Here is a 22,493-nt window from a genome sequence, read left to right as displayed (position 1 = left end):
ATTTTAGAGTGGCGAGTATGGTACCGTTTAAAAAAAAAAAGTGCACTAACTGAATAGAATGACCAATGTGACAAAAGACACTGTGTCTAGAGCTACAATTTTGACAGCACCAGACTCAGTCACAGCTTCTACGATTTTGGTTTGGGGCTGTAAACAATTATACCTCTATAATACACTTTTTATTCCTAATATATGATATTGACGATACCGAAAAACACTCTGGTAATAACCTCTATGTATATATATATACATATACATCATATTACATGTACGTGCTGTGCATACCGAACTCTTTACATTGCATACGTGTGTTTATTGTTGTAGATTTATGATTTCACTGCACAAGACGTCATGTATATAGGTACAATGCATGACTCTGTCACATCTAAGTGAGTTTTGCAAGTGTGTGATTCACGCTGTTAAAATACACTTGTATACAATAGATACAGGAGTTGATGATGAGTCATGGCAATATACTTTGAAGGTTTTTTTTCCTGTACAGACAGTTTTGGTTGTGGCTGTGACTGTGACAAGCTGTGGAAGGCGAAAGATACTTGCATGTGAATGAAACAATTTTTTTTAATGTTACTAATTTAGTTCATGTTAAGTTCTTGTGTTTACATGTTTCTCAGAAACGTGTACAGAATGTGAAACATACATGTGTACATGTTACTAATCAAGTCCACCTAAGTTCTTGTGTTTGCATGTTTCTCAGAAAGTTGTACATGAAACATAAATTGTCATGTTACTATATTCACATTAAGTTCTTGTGTTACCATCTTTAAAACTAAATTAAAGTGTAAATGCCAGTGTACTCTGTTAAACTTCATACACATTCACAATGGATATACATGTACATGTGTAGTCTGTTTTTTAAATGGACATGGGTTAGTCACTTGCATGCACCCGGTACTCATATAACACTAACACCCATATAGGTACAGCCTTTACAATTCTGAGAAATGCCTATGAGCTACAAAAACAAATGTAGAAGCCAAAGTAATTTGCATCAGGTAACAGGAATCGGATTTTAATATTTTGGGAGTCAAGGCAAGTTTTGCTTTTGGTTCAATGATGGAAGTTAGGACACCAAGGCAAGTTTTGCTTTTGGTTCAATGATGGAAGTTAGGACACCAAGGCAAGTTTTGCTTTTGGTTCAATGATGGAAGTTAGGACACCAAGGCAAGTTGGATGGGCATCAGAGCAAGCTTTTCTGTTAAAAGAAGGGCATGAAAGCAACTTACTTTCTGTCAAGTTTTGTTAGATTATTTCACCCTGGTGCATTGGACTCTGGCCTAGATGCTATTAGTTGGATATGGGTGCCATTTATAATGTTATCAGTGATCATTTTACTATTTCTTACATCATGGAAATTAAATTTGGAATGTATGGCCAGTAGTAAAAAGGTATGGTTGCAAATCAAATAGGTCACCACAACATTTTTCTTGCCATGGACACCAATTGATTTTCAGGGCACAATTAACAGCTCAAGTAAGGTGGACCCACAGCATTTTCCAGCCTTGCCTTGGGAAATTCGACCCCTGAGCTAAGGTACAGGCCTCTGAGAATTGAAACATTGCAAATACTCATTTATGGGTTACACAAAAATACATTGTGGTAACCCATTTCCTGTTGGCATAACCCATTATATCCATGTAAATGATGTCCAAAATTTAGTGTGTGCGAATAGAAAAATATGTTCAGGGTTTTATCACCTATGTTTCTAGACTCCTATAATGGGCACCATTCCCCACCATTCTACAGAGGCCATGTCATTTTTTATTCCCAATTTTGGAGTTAAAAAAATCTGATCTGAATGTAAATCTCATTCACTTGACAAGCCTTCCCTCCCCAGTAACGTTTTGTAATGCATAATAGATATATTTATTTGATTAAAGGAATGCTTAAGCAAGGCTTTTGGACTGGTATGCATATATTGAAAGATATATAATGCACATTATTGCTTAATATCAACAAGTATATTATTATATTTAATTAATAAAATGGTTAAATGTGATGGCTATTAGATTTAACGGACACAGCCATTTTGTTCCATTCCAGTGAATACGCCCTCTAGCGAGCTGGTGGTTACGTAATACTTAACGCGTAACGTCAGGAATGAGCCTTAGAACTAGAAAAACACAGTCTACCTGGTTTTTGCGGGATGATAAAAGTCATACATTGCAATATTCTGTATTAATAATATACATCCCAGTAAGCCAGCAATAAGTATATCCAGCAATATATATATATTATTTTTCAATACAAAATAAAACACCATTGTCAAAGTGACTACACAACAAGTCAAAATAATAAACAATGTTTTGTCCATGCATTAACCTATGTACTGAAATGATACACGGAGTGTTTTCTTAGTTAATTGGTTTATGCTGTTAGTTGCTTCTACCTGTGATTCCTGATTGGCAGGTGTGTATTTGATTGGTAACCAGATGAGCCAATTAATTAACGCTGTCTAGACACAAAAATACAGACAGGTATTGTGTAATATTACCTGTCGCCCCTAAAATGGCAGTGAACATGGTTTATTACTGTAAATAGTTTTGTAAACTATTGATTAAGTAGACGTTTCCATCTAAAACCACAGAACTGACCAATTACGTAGTCCCAAAGAAAAGAAAATTATCACTTGGATATCATGGGTTGTCATTTTTGCTCCAACGTAGCATATCAATAGGCCTAATAGTGTACATTTTTCCTTTGGATTATTTAACAGAGAAAAATACTATAACCCCATTTTGTTCCATTTATGCAACTTGAAATGTATTTAGTTAAATAGTTCATTACATTATACAGTCATTTATGTTGTTTTACAAGTCAGGTTGATTAAAGAGAAGCGCCTTGTCGAAAATTACTGCTTTTGTTTACACTGTACATACAGGAGACGGTCAGGAGCTGACGTCACTTCACCCCAAGCTAGCTGTCCCGGACGCCTTGAAAAGAAAAGAAAATGGCTGCCCCCAGTTAGCAGGAATAATTACGTTTTTTTATTAACACTAAAGTTAAGCATTTTTCATTTGGTAAAGTGTCAATATATGTTGGTAGTCCGGGTATGCATCTTTCCAACACATAAGGCTCATGTTTTAGTTTACTTTCCCCTTAAACACAAGTTCATGTATATACATATATATATAGCATTACTTTTATAATTGTAACTTGGCTTAATAAGATGTTTTTGAAATGAAACTGAAAATTCCCAATTTTTGGTAACATGGTGCTAAAATTCCCAATTTCAAGACCATGGGTGTCAAGTCAAATTTTAGAAATAAAGCCCTGAGGTTCTGCAAAATTAGATTTGTGTGAGCAAGGCATGAACAAAACGTTTATTGTCACAATTTTCAGAAGTCTGAAACACGTGTACACTGCCTGAGCATACATATATTTTGAGTGCCTATATTAGTATCCCACTTAAATGAAATTCATCTTCTCAAAATAATCAAGCATACACGATTTATGGGATGTATCTCATTTGAAAGACTTTCTTGGGCCCAAAGATCAAATACTGTTCAGTGTTCGAGATTTACTGTATACTGATATCCCGGGGATACCAGAATTTAATTTTGGATACCAAAATTCAAGAACCTACATGTAGTATCCCGCCGGTATACCATATAATGTTGTTGGGTTTTTTAATCCTGCGTTTTTATTTTTCACTGAAACAATGAAAGTCGTCATTTACTGGTGAAGTTAAGTAACAGTATTTTCGACCTCGTACCTAGTCTAATGCTATGCCGTAACAATAGCTCCCCCAACTCATACCCAGTTTAATGCTACACTGGAGCAATAGCGGCGTAGCAATAGACTGGGAACTGCTAAGTCACTATTTTTTTTGTTGGATGTTTCCTACCTTCAAATTTTATTTGAGTTATTGATTCCACATCTGCAGAAAATTGATACAGATAGGTTTATAATTAGTAATGTCAGAAACACTTATAGATTACTGCTAAATATTAATTTATGTCAGTATTACTCAAAAATAGATGCAGCAAATCTTTTGATTGCGAATTTCACGAATTCCATGATTTTGATTGAGGCGTAGCAATAGACTGGGAACGAGAACAGTGTCGTCCAAGTTTGTTACAATGTTATTTATGAAATTCATTTAAGTAGGATACTAAATTCTCAGGTGGGATACCAGATTTTGAAATGTTAGTATCCAACTGGGATACTGCCCAAAATGTTTAATCTCGAACATTGAATACCCACTATGGACCTACATATATTCCCTGATTAGTTTTTTCCCATCCCAGCTAATGTCCTGGCACCATAATGGTATATCAAAGGCTATGGTATGTGCTGTCCTGACTGGAAAAGTGCATATAAAAGATCCCTAATGGAAAACAATGTAGAGGGTTTCCTCATGTTTTGTCTGTGGCACAGTGACCATATGTTTGACATCCAGCAGCTGATAATTAGCAAATCAATGTCGTCAAGCGGTGTTGTTAAAGAAAACTAAACTTTAACTGCAGCTGTTATGTCAGCATTACTGAATGCTGACGCCAATTACAAAGGCTGAAGACCTGTACAGTTTGTCAGACACAAAGGTCAAGAACATTATGAAATAAAGTGAGTCACAGTGTCACACCAGAGCACCTATAAGTCCATGCATAATATTAAAATTCTTTTCATGAACTGTTGGTCAAAATACAACACAAAAAAAACACCTTTGAAAAATTTCTGTAATTATAACCAATTATAATTGTAATCATAAATGAAAATAAACAATAATTTTCGGTGGTAAAAAAATTCCAGATATTTCATAGGGATTATATACCCACAGTTTAAATAATACATGTAGGAAAAACTTTAATTATATACATTAGTTACAAACTTACAAGTGTCATATTGGAGTAGTATTTTTACATAATTTATCGATGACAAAATAATAATGACCGTTAATCCATCTGGCTCACAATCTTTCAATAAACTCAGGAATGTTGAAATTGTCATGTGTTTGCATAATTCCTATCTTATCATACAGATGTATATTGTACTTTAATTTTTTTTTTATTAAACCAACAAATCCATACAATTTAGCAACATGACTGTCAGCAGCTACATGTATTTGTATATAGGGCTGTGAGAGACAAATGAGATACATAAAGACGGCAAACTTGTCAGCATTGTCCGCCTGGTGTAATTTTACAGAATATTCACCCCAACTGAAGGCACTCCATTCTGTTGGTCATCGTCTAAAGATTCTCTCATAAATTTAGTTTTTTCTGCTCTTCAATTATATTTGTTTGTAATGTTTTGTATGGGCCTATATAACTGAAGCTATAATGTTTACATTTGAAAGCACAAGTTAACAAATAATTTGGCTTGAAGACGTAATTATGCAAATTTGAGATTACATGTATGTGTGTACACGTGTGAAAACTACAAAAGATTGACTACAACAAAATGGATTTTTAAGGTTGTGCATTTGTTTGGAACAATTATCATCCTGTGGATCTTGATTTCTAAATGCTCAACTATTGAGCTCATTCGTGAACATTTTTACCGTACTGTCACAAAGAATGTATGCAGACATAATACTGCTAACACATATGGTCTTACTTCTACTGATGTATACTTTTTCCACATCAAGGTGACACATGTTGTCTGGGATAATGTATTCTAGCTTGTTGAGTGTTGTCTCGGATAATGTATTCTAGCTTGTTAATGTCATACTGGTTTCTGACTTGATTTCTCTGTGGGTATATTCACCTGACATTGTATTTTAAGTCTAGTATGACTCACATTCAAGTGAGTAGAATCAATAGGTGCATCAGCCATTGGTAACGCAGTGTACATGTATTGTGTTCATTTAGCTCGGTGTGTTTTTACATGCGCTGTAACTCACAAACTGTTTGTCTCTTTTTCTTTGATATATAAAACAAAGTTCACATTAATCCCAACCTTTCAAGACCCTGAGTTTCTGAATTTTTTTGTTGTCCAAAGAGATTTTAATAAATGGGCGGCTGCAGAACAGGGGAGGGGGGGTGGCCTGTGAGAAATATGGCCTCACCACATTTGCCTGCTATTGCTCTCAGGAGGTTGGAAATGCTGTTTTTGAACACCTGAAATTAAGAAAATTCTCAGGGGGAACATATCCCCAAACTCTTCCCTGTAACAGATTCAGACTTCCATCCCCCAGGCCATTGTGCTGGCAGTGCCCCCCCACACACACACTTTGAAATAGACTTCGCGGGCCCTGTCATCTGTATGTTCTCTGAGTGTTATTTGTAATTACATGTAGGTCACATTTCTTGACTGTACATCTGTCATCACTGTGTGTTTTGTTTTGTAATGTGTGATGAATTGATAATAATAAATACCATCTGTATTGTAAAATCGTTACTCTAATTAGCGTTTTCCCTAGAAATTTGGCACTGCATGGAAAACAAAACACTTTTGGAGCATTTTGACTAGTTTTTTATTTTTTTATTTTTTTTATTACATGAAAGACCAACAAAAAAAAAAATCAATTGAAATAAAAATAAATATAATTAATGACCTTGTGTTAATAAATGAATGGCAACATACACATGTATATTACAGGCATATTTTATTAATTAAAACTACATTTTCTGAGTGTATATTATAAAGGCAGTTTTAGAGTTAATGCCGCACCATGCTAAAACGAGCTAGGGAAAACACTAGTAATGGTTATAATTGACAATTTACATGTATGTAATGGCTGTCCTTCACTTAGTGATGGTGAGATCAATTTCCTATCCCACCATCACTTGGCAGCCATTTATCATTCATCTCATGAAATGCTGCATTCCAATTCAGAATAAAAATTTGCCATTCTCTGTATTTTGCTGTTTGAAACTTTAATTTGGTTAGAGATTTCCCCTAAATTAGTCATATTTATTTAAGTCCAATTTAATGTTGAACCTTGTGATGGGGCATTAATTTCATTTCATGTGCATGTATTAATGATGTCCTCAATGTAATGCGCAACCCAAATAAATCTCGAGTTACAGGAGTAACAGGTGAATGGAATATCTTCCCATGCAACTGTCAGAGGCTGTGTATAGTTTGTCGTGTTTAGACACCACTTGATTGGAACAATACCAACATTCCAAATTGACATGTTGCAGTTGTCACTCAGAATACCCGATATGCTTCCTGATAATTCATTTCACAAGCCCAATGCACCGCAACTGGTATATCAAAGGCCGTGGTATGTGCTATTCTGTCTGTGGGAAGGTGCATATAAAAGATCCCTTGCTACTAATGAAAAAATATAGTGGGTTTCCTCTCTATGACTGTCAAAATGACTGTTTGACATCCAATAAGCAATGAATGAATGAATGAATGTTTAACGACACCCCAGCACGAAAAATACATCGGCTATTGGGTGTCAAACTATGGTAATGCAAATAAATAAAGTGATGATCAACATCAATATAAAAATTCAAGGTTTAAACAAAAACCGTGTAAAGAACTGCAAAAATACAAATACAAATATCACAGAATTTTACGGACACTGAATTTGACTCTAAACTTCAATTTGTGCTGTATTGGCCATTCTCAAAGAGAATGTTACACCCCAGCACCACAGTGAGGTAACAGTACGCGCAGGGGAATAAGCAATGATTAATAAATCAATGTGCAGCAGTGGTGCTGTTAAGCAAAACATACTTTCATTTCACAAGCAGCTTTGACATTCCATGATATATCTTTTCAAATAAAGAACTTTGTGCTGTTAACATTACATGTGTATAGGGGTGTGTGTGTTTTGTTTAACAACACCACTAGAGCACGTCAATTTATTCATTATCGGCTATTGGATGTCAACTGTTTGGTAATTCTGACATATAGTGTTATAGAGAAAGTTTGCTACATTTTACCATTAATAACAACAGATCTTTTATACACACCATCTTTTATATGCACCATCCCATAGGCAGGTCAGTACACTGGCTGGAACGAGAAATAGCCCAGTAGGCCGACTGACATAGATTGATCCTAGACCGACTATGCATCAAGCGAGCTCTTTACCATTGTGCTATGTCCTGCCCTCTTAACATTTGGATGACCAATATTTAATTAGACGATATGAAAATAGGGATTTGGGGAAAGGGAAATACAAATAAAATGTATTGGTTTAAATTCACATAAAATTAAAATTAGAGTACAGGTTATAAATGCAAACAAGAAATCTGTTTCTCAGTTTGTAGAATTGGCTTCCAGATTAAAATGTCAGATGCAGATTACATCTACGTGCACTTCCCATTCCGCAGAATGTGTTTCGAGCCTTGAGCACTTAAAATGTTGCTAAAACCACATACTTTTCACAGATGGGGTGATAACTGAGGTCCATGTACGATATGCCACGTATATAAACCACCGGACATGAGCTAAGGGCTGGTTTAATTACTGTTCCATACTTCCAGTTATTCAGGATGCAGACTAGCCACTTGATTATATTACCGTGATTAGTATTTCAGATAAAAATATTGTTACAGCAGCTAGGTGAACTTTGTTTCCATTTTATCATATGTAAATAGCCAAATTAAGTTTTAACAAGATAAAAATTGATGATCGTGTGTTCTCACATTTATTTTTATTTTTAAAGACATGTTAAAAATGATGTTTTAGTGGCAGACCCAGGCATTTTGTGTGGAAGGGGTGTTGAAAGTATAAGTGTTAAGATCTATGGTTAATTTGATGGTGTGTCAAAGATGCATGTCTGGAGGGGGAAGGACATAGTCCAGTGGTAAAACGCTTTCCTGATGCATGGTCAGTCTAGAATCGATCCCTGTCGGTGAGCCCATTGGGCTATGTCACGTTCCAGCCAGTGCACCATGATTGGTATATCAGACATAGTATGGCGTGCTATCCTGTCTGTGGGAAAGTCCATATAGAAGATTCATTGCTGTTAATACCTAATGTCTTGGCTTTTGTTATTGGTATTATTGAACTTATTCCAAATGCAATTCGGGGTGGACATATTGCATAGAAATTAGAACCATCTATACATTGGTACATGTAACCATGATAATAGTTTTTTGAAGAAAAAAAGTGTGAAGAAAAGTAAATTTGTCACTTGTCAATTTTTGAGTATTTAACTTGTAAGGTACACGACCCTCAACATAATTTGATGAATATGTGTGCACTTACAGAATACTTTCAGTTCCTTGATTGATTACTCTGTGCATGGCTGTGTGCAAGTTCAGGCATCACTTTGTATTTTATATTTTGTACGTAAGTCACGAAGCTGTGGGTGAATTGTTGGCAGATTTATAAATTTACTGTACCGTTTCCATGTACACATACACATCTACACGTGCATATATACATTGTTGTGTGTGGTATATTTATGTTAATGTCATTTTGTACATGTACTTGGTATATTGCCCTGCATTTCTCATGTTGGAAATGTGCTCCTGATTGTTGGTAAAATAACTTAACTTTTTTTCTCGGTCTCTCTCTCTCTCTGTCTCTGTCTCTCTCTCTCCCTCCCCCCTCTCTCTCCTCCCCCCCCCTCTCCCCCCCCCCCCCTCTCTCTCTCTGTAAACTTTGCAAAACACACATGTACAGGTACATATAAGTTCTGTTTTATGTTCTGAACAAAATGCTGTGAAAACATTTTGGTTACAAGAAGAATGATCATGACTTTCCCAGAAGCATTATACAAAGTAGAGAAGGAAAAAAAAAAGAAAAGAGAGAAAGAAAAAAGAGCAAGTTCTGTCTGGCGTGTTTGGTTTATTCTCCTAGTGAAGATGAGAAGCTGAACCCAGATGGTCTACAGCGGCAGAGTTTAATATCTAACTTGACATTTGTCTCACCCTAACACACACACATGGATGTTTGTGCTGACTTTTGATGACTGTATACCACACAACCAGATTGAACTGACCTATGCAGTGTGTTTCTACATTCCACATCAGTCAGTACAAATTGAGCCCGTTTATGTCATAAACAGGCAGATGGAAATCATTAAAAAAAACCACCACTTTTTTGTTTTTTAATTTGGTATCAAACAAAAGACAGTTGATTTAGGGCTGTTCCAGAATTGAAAATGGGAGATGGGGGAGGGGGCATTTTGTATTATATATATATATATATATATATATATATATATATATATATATATATATATATATATATATACCCACCAATCCAGAAATAAAATTTAAACCAAGTATGTGTATATTACCTGGGGGAAAAGTGATAGATTCACCAGGCATAAGATAACAATTGATGCCTAACCCTAACCCTAACCCCCTCACATGTTAAATTTTGGAACAATCCTGAAAATATTTTGCCTGTTATCTAATTACTGGTCATCATTTGCTTGTTTATCTACATGTTCATAAAATAAAATTATATACTTTACATATAGATCTACATTGTACAAATATAGAATTTGAACGAAATGAATAAAACCTATTTTTCTTAAGTTTTACACAGGTGTTTAAGCATTGTAATTGTATTACCTGTACAACTTTGCATGTATGTAAGACATAAACAGGCTTTGTAAATGTTATTTCTAACTTGTGTCATTTTTATCACACACCATCATGAAAATGTAATCCAATGCCAACAACACAAAAAAAGATCTTTAAAAGTCATCATTGCACTTTTTGTGCAATATGATGACTTTGCAAGGGATAATACGATTCTGTTTATGTTACAAGAAGTTTTCAAATTACACATACATGTTTTGTTTGTTTTGACTATGATTCAAGCAAGACGTTTTCCAGTGCTAAGTGTTTTGAGAATTATTTCTTGGTTACCATTGACAAGTCTGCCAGATGTTCTTTTCTCTGAGGTGATGTTACATCAGCTGGGGTTGATGGACATGTGCATCATCTGTAGATAAAGAAAAACTCACTGGAACATCGCCCAACATGGAGATATCGAACTTGTAATATTCCTCAAACCTTGGAGTGACTCATCACGCTCAGATATTTTCCTAAACATTTTTATTTACATGTACATATTTAAGTACATGTGTCTACAATACATTGTTTTGACAACGGAGGAGGCGAGGAAAAGCCATGGTGCACGAAAGTCTTTGACCTTATTTTTACCTTTCAAACATACATACGTGTACACATAAACCTAAACCTAAACGCCAGAACATTTCACATATATAATTCATCATCTGGACTGTTAAAGTTTGTTTTGTTTAACGACACCACTGGAACGCATTGATTAATCATCGGCTATTGGATCTTTTATATGCATTTTCCCAGAGACAGGAAAGCACATAACATAGCCTTTGACCAGTTGTGATGCACTGGTTGGCACAAGAAAACCCCCAATTAGAAGAATGGATCAACTGAGGTGGTTCGATCCTGTGACACAAGCACCTCAAGAAAGCACTCAACTGACAGCTAAATCCCACCCCTAGGCAGATCCAGTGATGTATGTGTGTGTGTGTGGGGGGGGGGGGGGGGTATGTGTGTGTGTGTGTGGGTATGTGTGACCAGGGAAGTCCCCACCCCCTTAAATATATTCAGGTGTTTCTTATAGCTTGCTGAAAATGTTATTGGGATCCCTTTTTATGAGTTGGTCTGTGTGCCATTTTTTTATCTTTAATACCCCCCACCCCCACCCCCACCCCCACCCCCACCCCTATAAAAAATCCTAGATCCACCCATGGATGTACCTATACACATAGATGTAGTTAACATTTAAAATCCCCAGTGATTATGGATTTTATAAATGAGCATATATATTTATATATTTATACATTGTATTATTAGAGGTCATACTGGTAACTTTCGTACAACTACAGCTGATGTAATAATGTCTCTATTTAAAATGTTCACTGATAGTTTGTGTGTGTGTGTGTGTGTGTGTGTGTGTGTGTTTGTTTAGCTAACGTGTATTGACCAAGTTGTCAGCTGGTCTGTGTATTTGCCCACAGTGATTGTGTTGGTTTTCTTTGTGTGTTGTGTATGCCTGTTAATCAAGCTCCTAATTGCAGTGCAGGCACGCCAAGGGTATGTGGTACGCTGTATGTAATGAAAGTTTGAATGAAAGTCACACAAGTCGAAGGTGCAATGTGCATGTGTGTGCTATATTGAGTGTGATGAGGTTTAATGGCTAGCAGAGACATTTGTTGTGGGCATGAAACATTAAGTTAAAGTTTGCTTTGTTTAATGACACAACTAGAGCACTTTGATTAATTCCTCATCAGCTATTTGATGTGAGACGTTTGTTAATTCTGATACATGGTCTTGAGAGGAAAGTCATTAAATGTTTCTGTTAGTAGCAAGGGATCATTTATATGTACTTTCCCACACACAGGACAGCACATACAACGGCCTTCAGTATACCTGTCGAGAGGCACTGATTGGGACAGGAAAACCCCCACTGAGTATACTTGGCAGTTCAAATAGCTGCCATGTATTCCCAGGACAGTGTGCTTGAACTTTTAAGTAGGTATAAACACAGAAATAAATTAACCCTCCCCACAACCCCCCCCCCCCCCCCCCCAATTGGGTTTAACTATTGTTTTTGAATTAAGTTCATTACAGTTCAGTTACAATTAAGCATATGCATGCATTAAATGTGGTTATGTCTGAAATAAACCTGTAGTGGTCAGTTTCTATCTTATATTTGAATTGGTTCGCCAGCTAGTTCCAACCAGTATCCCATGAGTGGTATATTAAAGACAGTGGTATGTACTGTCCTGTCTATGGAAAAATGCATGTAAAAGATCCTTTCAACTTCTGCAATTAAGAAAATGTCCACAGAAAAACGCATGCCATGGGACATTTTAAAAAATATAGTCCACAGCAAAAAGATGTATTGTGGTTAATTAAAAACTTCACAGCATTGCTGATTACCATGGGCATTTACAGGGAAGGAAGGAAATATTTTATTTAATGACACACTCAACACATTTTATTATGGTTATATGGCATCAACCATATAGTTGAGGACCACACAGATATTGAGAAAGGAAACCTGCTGTCGCCACTTCATGAGCTACTCTTTTCAATTGGAAGCAAGGGATATTTTATATACACCATCCCACAGACAGGATAGTACAGCCTTTGATGTACCAATCGTTGTTTGTACTGGCTGGAATGAGAAATAGTCCAATGGGCCCACTGACGACAATCGATCCCAGACCGACTGCGCATCAAGTAAGCACTTTACCACTGGGCTACGTCCTACCCCTGTGGATAATTAAAAAGTCCACAGCATTGTCGATTGCCATAGGCATTTACAGAGATTGCCATAGGCATTTACAAAGATTTCCACAGGCATTTACAGAGATTGCCATAGGCATTTACAGGGATTTCCCTTGCTACTAATGGAACATTGTGGTGAGTTTCCACTGAACACTGTGTGTCACAATTACCAAATGTTTGACATCCAGTAGCTGGTGGTTAATTGATGAGTTTGCTCGATAGTGATGGTGTTATTTAAACTAAAGAAACGTTTAACTTTTTCTCTTGGATTATTTAATCACATAAATACAATTTAATGTTTTCTTCTCATTTTAGGGGCAAGTTTGCTGTGGTGAAGAAATGTATACACAATGAGACAAAGGAGGTGGTTGCTGCGAAGTTCATCAAGAAGCGTCGCAAGGGGAAGACCTGCCGGGAAGAGATTCTACGTGAAGTCGTGATGCTGGAGCAAGCCCTGGCCCATCCCAGACTGGTGGATCTCCTGGAGGTGTATGAGTCACCGCAGGAACTCATCTTGGTCACTGAATAGTGAGTACTGCATTTCATATAACAATGGTTACCCAACGAGTACTGCAGTTTCATATAACAATGGTTACCCAACGAGTACTGCAGTTTCATATAACAATGGCTACCTAATGAGTGCTGCAGTTTCATATAACAATGGTTACCCAACGAGTACTGCATTTCATATAACAATGGTTACCCAACGAGTGCTGCATTTCATATAACAATGGTTACCCAACGAGTGCTGCAGTTTCATATAACAATGGTTACGCAACGAATGCTGCAGTTTCATATAACGATGGTTACCCAACAAGTGCTGCAGTTTCATATAACAATGGTTACCCAACAAGTGCTGCAGTTTCATATAACAATGGTTACCCAACGAGTACTGCAGTTTCATATAACAATGGTTACCCAACGAGTACTGCAGTTTCATATAACAATGGTTACCTAATGAGTGCTGCAGTTTCATATAACAATGGTTACCCAACGAGTACTGCATTTCATATAACAATGGTTACCCAACGAGTGCTGCATTTCATATAACAATGGTTACCCAACGAGTGCTGCAGTTTCATATAACAATGGTTACCCAACGAATGCTGCAGTTTCATATAACAACAAGTGCTGCAGTTTCATATAACAATGGTTACCCAACGAGTGCTGCAGTTTCATATAACAATGGTTACCCAACGAATGCTGCAGTTTCATATAACAATGGTTACCCAACGAATGCTGCAGTTTCATATAACGATGGTTACCCAACAAGTGCTGCAGTTTCATATAACAATGGTTACCCAACGAGTGCTGCAGTTTCATATAACAATGGTTACCCAACGAATGCTGCAGTTTCATATAACGATGGTTACCCAACAAGTACTGCAGTTTCATTTACAAGGGGTGGGATGTAGCTCAGTGGTAAAGTACTCGCTTGATGGGTGGTTGGTCTAGGATCGATCCTTGTCAGTGCCCATTGGACTATTTCTCATTCTGTCTATAGCACCACAACTGGTATATTGAAGGCTGAGTTATGTGCTATCCTGTCTATGGAATGGTTCATATAAAAGATCCCTTGCTACTAATGGAGAAAATATAGTGGGTTTCTTCACTAAGACTATGTCAAAATTACCAAATGTTTGACATCCAATAGCCAATGATTAAGAAACCAATGTGCTCTAGTTGTGTTGTTAAACAAAACAAACTTTAACGTTCATTTACAATGTGTCATTGGTTACTCATAAATAAGTATTGCCTTTCATTTATCTCTATTTCTCTCTGTGGTTCCTAACCATACGCTCGAATCCATATAACCATAGTTAAAATGTGTTGAGTGCTTTGTTAAATTCATTTCATTTTTCATTTTAACTTGTTTTCGTGCTTATATCCAACTGAGGTTCAAGCACGCTGTCCTGAGCACACACCTCAGCTATCTGGGCTGTCTGTCCAGGACTTTGTTAATAAAATGCCAGGTCATGGTATATGTACTGAACATTCTGTCTATGAGGAAATTCATTTAAAACATCCCTTGCTGTGTTTCAAGGAAGTAACGTATATGGTGATAGCAGGTTTCCTTTCATAGTAGACTAAGTGTCAAGATAACCCTGTGTTAGACACCAAATAACAATGTGCTGAGGTGTCATTAAACAAATGAGCCCTTTTCACTCCTGCATTCAAATTTAAGGCAGCAGAAAACTGCAGCATTCAAGGAAGCAGCCTTTAATTTGTATAGGTCTGAATAGATAACTGGGGCGCGAGGTATAGCCCAGTGGGAAAGCACTAAGCCTGGTGCCCGGTCAGTCTGGGATCAATCCCTGTCAATGGGACCATTGGGCTATTTCTCGTTTTTTAGCCAGTGCACCACGACTGATATATCAAAGGCTGTGGTATGTGCTATTCTGTCTGTGGGATAGTACGTATAAAAGATCCCTTGCTACTAATGGAAACACGGAGCAGGTGCTATTCTGTCTATGGTATGGTGCATATAAAAGATCCTTTGCTACCAATGAAAACACGGAGCAGGTGCTATTCTGTCTATAAGATGGTGCATATAAAAGATCCTTTGCTACCAATGAAAACACGGAGCAGGTGCTATTCTGTCTATGAGATGGTGCATATAAAAAATCCTTTGCTACCAATGAAAACACGGAGCAGGTGCTATTCTGTCTATGGTATGGTGCATATAAAAGATCCTTTGCTACCAATGAAAACACGGAGCAGGTGCTATTCTGTCTATGAGATGGTGCATATAAAAGATCCCTTGCTACCAATGAAAACACGGAGCAGGTGCTATTCTGTCTATGGTATGGTGCATATAAAAGGACCCTTGCTACCAATGAAAACACGGAGCAGGTGCTATTCTGTCTATGGTATGGTGCATATAAAAGATCCCTTGCTACTAATGGAAAATTATAGCAAGTTTCCTTTCTTTGACTATATGTCAAAATTACCAAATGTTTGACATCCAATAGCCAATGATTAATAAATCAATGTGCTCTAGTGATGTCGTTAAACAAAGCAAACAAACAAAGCTCCAAAAAAACCCAAACCAGCAACAACAAAAAAGAAAGAAAGAAAAAAAAGTCTTCTAAAACCCATGACATCTCCACTGCCACCTGTGGACTATCGAAATTACCAAATATTTGAGACCCAATAGCCAATGATTAATAAATCAATGTGCTCTAGTTGTGTCGTTACACAAAACAAACTCTAACTCTACCAAATGAGCCTTTTCATTCCTGCATTCAAATTTAAAACACTTAAAAACTGCAGCATTCAAGGAAACATCCTTTAATTTGTATCTGTATAGATAACTATTATAAACACCTGAATTTAAAAAAAAGAAATTTGACCTTGTCTAACCAGTTATTTTTAAGTTAAGGCAACTTCCATTTTTTCCCTGACACCGGCATACATTACGGACTCGTTCATCCATTATTGTCATAAAATAACTAGGAAGTCTGCTCTCTCAAAACAGAATATATCAGCGCAGAGGATTGAATTGCACTCTTATGAATAGAAATAATAAATCTCGAGATCCACTCATCTTTCACCAATCCTTTTACAAGAAGAATTTCAATCCGGATTACTGGTCATAACGATGTGTTGACGATCACCTCATGTTTGTGAATGTCTTTTTTGGGGCAAGTGTTAAAGGTGGTGTCTTTGGTGTTGAAGCGTATTTAGCTAACTGCTTATAAATACAGTTCTAACATGTATTGGCACATGTGCGTGTATATTGTATATATTAGCATTTTTTACCCATTTCTGACATGGTCATTAGTTTTATTCGACACCATATAACCGTAAATAAAATGTGTTGGGTGCGTTGTTAAATAAAACATTTCCTTCCTTCCATCCTTGGTCATTAGTTTAATGTTCATGAGCATTTTGAAATATTACTGTTCACATGTTGTTACTATTCAAACCTGTAAAGTTAAACTTGTTATAAATTCTTGAATTGGCCAACTCACGGGGTTTGATTTTGAAATATTACTGTTCACATGTTGTTACTATTCAAACCTGTAGAGTTAAACTTTTGTTATAAATTCTTGAATTGGCCAACTCAAGGGGTTTGATTTTGAAATATTACTGTTCACATGTTGTTACTATTCAAACCAGTAAAGTTAAACTTGTTATAAATTCTTGAATTGGCCAACTCACGGGGTTTGATTTTGAAATATTACTGTTCACATGTTGTTATTATTCAAACCTGTAAAGTTAAACTTTTGTTATAAATTCTTGAATTGGCCAACTCAAGGGGTTTGATTTTGAGTTGTCGGAAATGAAATGAATTTGTTTATTGAGACCTCAAAACATTTCAAACAAAGACTGTTTGGCGTATTATACATACATGTATACTCATGGTCATTTTCAAGCTTGGTCAACAGACAGAAAGAAGAAACCCTCTACCATCATGTAGGCTACAATGTCTAAGGCACCTTAATAATACCATTGTCCCCAAAATATATACTACCGGTAGTACATGTATGAAAATTGCAAGAGCGATAGTTTCGTTCGCACGTTGCTCACATTAGTATAGTTTGTGTAACCCATTTTTCATTCTTGCATTGAATTTATGACATCATTTACATGTTTGTGGTGGGTTACCTAAAAACAAAATGGCTTACCTGAATTTGGTTTTGCGTAACCCATAAATGGTTTACACGGTTTTCATTTCTAAGAGGCCTGACGTATGCCTAAAATTATCACGCACAAATTAATTACAAATATGCTGACATCAAACTATTTTACCTCGGAACCACTGTAATGTTAAGTTAAATTGGATAAAAATAACTTGAAATGCATTTCTGAGTATTGACAACTCTACAGCAACGGTTAATGACAGTACTAAACTAAAACAACCTTCCTGCACTCAGACAAGACAAAAGTCCCTGTTGTGCCGAGATTAGTGAGATCCAAAACCCTGAGTACATACATCCCTACAGGTATACCTACAGAGGAGACAAATATCACTCTACATACAGAAATCAACACCAAAAAAATACAAATCACAGAATGCCTATTTCAAAATCCACCCAACGGGCATGATGACCGTTATTTAATTATTGTATTGAGTTTCGCCTTTTTAGAGATCTATTCAGCGGTTATTTTTAAATGGGTGTCATATTCCTGAGTTAGACGTCGTTGAAGGAACGAAGGTAAACTGAGCATTACTTATAAAACTTTATACCATTCAAAGTACGATGCACTGTTTCTGGTAGTACATGCAGAAAGGCTTTTATGAGACACTGCAGGTGCAGTAATTCAGTATGTATCGAATCTGTAAATATCAGATTCTGTGCAGTTTTGGTTTTTGAAACGACATAATACATGTAGCTTTCATTTGTCACAAGCTGTATTGAAGGGCACCCACTGAAAATCATGTCACGAGGAGCATAAACTATTAGCGACTTTATCATTCTATTTCGTACCCAGTCTGGTTTTATTGTTACTTATAAAATCTGTTTTTATGGTCGACATGAATCCAGCTTAGTGTCGAAGCAAGCTCGTGTCAAAAAGGTATGACCGCACACTGCATTTTTGCCAAACCTTGTTGTCATGTTCAGCACTTGTACCAGTTGACAAGGCTGTTGGTTAGTCATCGCCGTAACAGCCCAGTCACTTCATATGTGTAGGTGGCTCACCTGGGGTGCATGGGTCGTGGGATCAAACCACTTCAGTGGACCCATTCATTGATTGGGCTTTCCCCCCATCCCAACCAGTGCCTCACAACTGGTATATCAAATACTGTGGTATGTGCTGTCCTATGTGGGGAAAGTGCATATAAAAGATTCCTTGCTGCTAATGAAAAAATGTAGTGGGTTTCCTCTCAATTGTGAGTCAGAATTACTAAATGTTTGAATCCAATGTGCTCTAGTTGTGTTGTTAAGCAAAACAAAACTTTCTAATATATGTAGGTTGCTGTAGGTTTCATCACATTATACTTTATACTATTTTCTGCATTGTGAATGACTGTTGGTCAGTACCTGTAAGTAAAGGAAATAAGTAGAGAATGCTACATGGATGGCTGTTATATGCAATTTATCTTATCTTATAAAACATATTTACAGTGTTTGTGCTTGAAGTTAACTTACGCAGCACAGAGCAGTCAGTTTTGATTGTGCTAATTTCATTAGATAATATTGCTGTGAGGTCTGGGTAATCACATTATTTACAGTGCTTGTGCTTGAAGTTAACTTACGCAGCACAGAGCAATCAGTTTCAGGTTTACTTACATGTCACAGAGCAATCAGTTTTGATTGTGCTAATTTCATTAGATAATATTGCTGTGAGGTCCGGGTAATCACATTATTTACAGTGCTTGTGCTTGAAGTTAACTTACACAGCACAGAGCAATCAGTTTCATGTTTACTTATATGTCACAGAGCAACCAACTTTGATCATGCTAATTTCATTGGATGTTATTGCTGTGGCGACTGAGTAATCACATAGGAGCAGCCAATCGTATGTCTTTAAACAATAACACATGTGTTATTGCCTTATATAACAAATAACACGTGTTATTGCCTTATATAAAAAATAACACGTGTTATTGTCTTATATCATAAATAACTGATGTGTTATTGCCTTATATTATAATAAAGCATGCTGTTCTCATCATCATATGCTTAAGAAATGTAAATACTTGTATTGGGTAGTGATAGATTATTCTGTCCATTCCTTGGGAGTGAACCACTACATGAGCACTAGCTTGATTTTCACCAGTCAAGTGATGCAGTCAGTGAATTGTGTAACATGTATGAAATTGTCAGTGGTTTAATACTCTCCTTTTTGAATTGAGAAAGTCATAAATATACTAGGATAGGCAAGAACAATAACCAGTCACTTTTGTTTGTTTGAAACAGGGAAATCCCAACCCTTGAGGTACAACTTGAGAGTATATTAGAATGTGCTCTTAAACAGTTGTAAACATGTAACTGTTTTGGGTTCTACTGGACCAAATACATTTCCATTACCAATAATAAAACCTGATATATATAGCAACCCTGGCAGTACACTAATAAAAAGTGTGGTACCTCATTTTTAAATTAAATGCATCAGCAGAGCTTTTATAATATCTTATTAAAATTTAAATTGAAAATTTGTCTCCTAGAGTTTTGATGGGATAGTTCTCTGGGGCAGTCTTCACAAACTAATGTAGAGATATTTTAGAATTCAATTTTTAAAATTAATTTTTAAAAATTTAAATAAAAATTTAACGTGATGAAATTGCCTATTGTTTTATGAAGGCAGTTTATGATAACCATTGATCAACAGGGCTCAAAACTTGTAAAAAAATTAAGGTGGCCCAAAAAATAATAATGGATGTTGGCAAATTATGGTAAGAGAACCATGAGTAAGATTGTAATGTTGAATACAAATATTAATACACGAGTGTAGGAAGGTGTCAAAAAGTGTGTGTGGGGGGGGGGGGGGGGGGGGGGGGGGCACACTTATATTTACATACTTTTACACTATTATAAAGCAAATATAAACCAAAATAACTGAAAAGTGTGGGGGCACATGCCCCTCCCTGTCTCCCACCCCCACCACCCACCACCCCACCCCCACTTCCTACGCCAGTGTAATAGTGGCTCATATGTTATAGCTCTAAAGAAGATCACCCACATAATATTATTTGGGCAACTAACAGCATTATTTTTTTTAAATATTTAAGTCGCCCAAACATTTGGCTACCTGGCCACAGGCCATTTCAAGCCCTTGATCAATAATAAACTTGGCCTAGAAAGGCGAGTCGGCATTTGCAGTTCCCTCCATACTTTCCTGAAAAGTTTTAGGAGAGCAGCAAATTGATTGCCTAGCAAAGCAATAAAATGTTTTTATAAATTTTATTGGTTTCTTAGCACCATTTCAGGAGAGTGTTATTCAGGTGCTTTGATTTTGCTTTTGGCAAAGACTGCAAGTTTATTGAACTGTACTGCAGTGTACCTGTAGGCATACATGTATGTTGCATTAATAAATGATATTATAACATGGTGAGGTCAGATTGTACATTGTTACTCTAAATTGTAACAGGTAAATTTCTACATTATTAGATGGTTTGGGATAGAATCAACACAGTTGGCTGATTACCAAAGGTGATTATTTAAGCAAGTTTGCCTGTGTATGGTAAATCATTCTTGTAATGAAAAACAACTCAAATTACAAGGCTCAAAGTTAACTTTATGGAGTGGTTAGCAATCCTTGCTTCTCACATTTTAATCCTGAAGCAAAAGCTAGAATTAATTCTGTAGTTGTCAAGGTTGCTGACAGAGGATAAAATTATACTGATGGAAAGAAATAAAGGATCACACAGATAGCAACAAGAAATAATGACTGCATAAAAAATCAATTCATATTGTCAGAAGTTGACTGGGAACATATAGGCAGCACATTCAACACTACAGACATTCAATCCCACATTACAACTTGGTATAAAATACAGACATTATTATGCTAGTTGTGAATTAAATTTGGTCTGCAATTCCATATGTTCCGTTATTTCTTGCCATCAGTATACATACCCTACAATCTTGCAAATTAATGTATATATATATCTATAATTTTTAAACAGCATATATAGTAAGAGAACTGCTGATTAATATTTGACGAAGTGCATAAAAGGCAGTGTCCAATTTAAAATTATTTCAAACCCATAACCACCTAATAGGGTCACTTGTAGTCTGTTTTGTTTTTGTTACGAACCCTCAAATTGTTTCAAACCCATAACCACCTAATAGGGTCACTTGTAGTCTGTAGTCTGTTTTGTTTTTGTTACGAACCCTCAAATTATTTCAAACCCATAACCACCTAATAGGGTCACTTGTAGTCTGTTTTGTTTTTGTTACGAACCCTCAAATTATTTCAAACCCATAACCACCTAATAGGGTCACTTGTAGTCTGTTTTGTTTTTGTTACGAACCCTCAAATTGTTTCAAACCCATAACCACCTAATAGGGTCACTTGTAGTCTGTAGTCTGTTTTGTTTTTGTTACGAACCCTCAAATTATTTCAAACCCATAACCACCTAATAGGGTCACTTGTAGTCTGTTTTGTTTTTGTTACGAACCCTCAAATTATTTCAAACCCATAACCACCTAATAGGGTCACTTGTAGTCTGTAGTCTGTTTTGTTTTTGTTACGAACCCTCAAATTATTTCAAACCCATAACCACCTAATAGGGTCACTTGTAGTCTGTTTTGTTTTTGTTACGAACCCTCAAATTGTTTCAAACCCATAACCACCTAATAGGGTCACTTGTAGTCTGTAGTCTGTTTTGTTTTTGTTACGAACCCTCAAATTATTTCAAACCCATAACCA

The 22,493-nt window shown here is 36.3% G+C and overlaps 1 protein-coding gene across 1 annotated transcript in view; it reads left to right on the top strand.

The window, feature by feature from the left end:
- LOC121380630 (serine/threonine-protein kinase 17A-like) overlaps positions 1-22,493 on the top strand; it is a 61,971-nt gene that overhangs the window by 9,980 nt on the left and 29,498 nt on the right. Inside the window, exon 2 of the mRNA XM_041509538.1 lies at positions 13,485-13,697. Coding sequence (XP_041365472.1) covers positions 13,485-13,697 — 213 coding nt within the window. The remainder of the gene's footprint in view (positions 1-13,484; positions 13,698-22,493) is intronic.

This window comes from Gigantopelta aegis, chromosome 9 (genome assembly GCF_016097555.1).
Source record: "Gigantopelta aegis isolate Gae_Host chromosome 9, Gae_host_genome, whole genome shotgun sequence".
Lineage (NCBI taxonomy): Eukaryota > Metazoa > Mollusca > Gastropoda > Neomphalida > Peltospiridae > Gigantopelta > Gigantopelta aegis.
The sequence above is the reverse complement of the archived record's forward strand: the minus strand, read 5'-3'. Positions and strand labels throughout refer to the sequence as shown.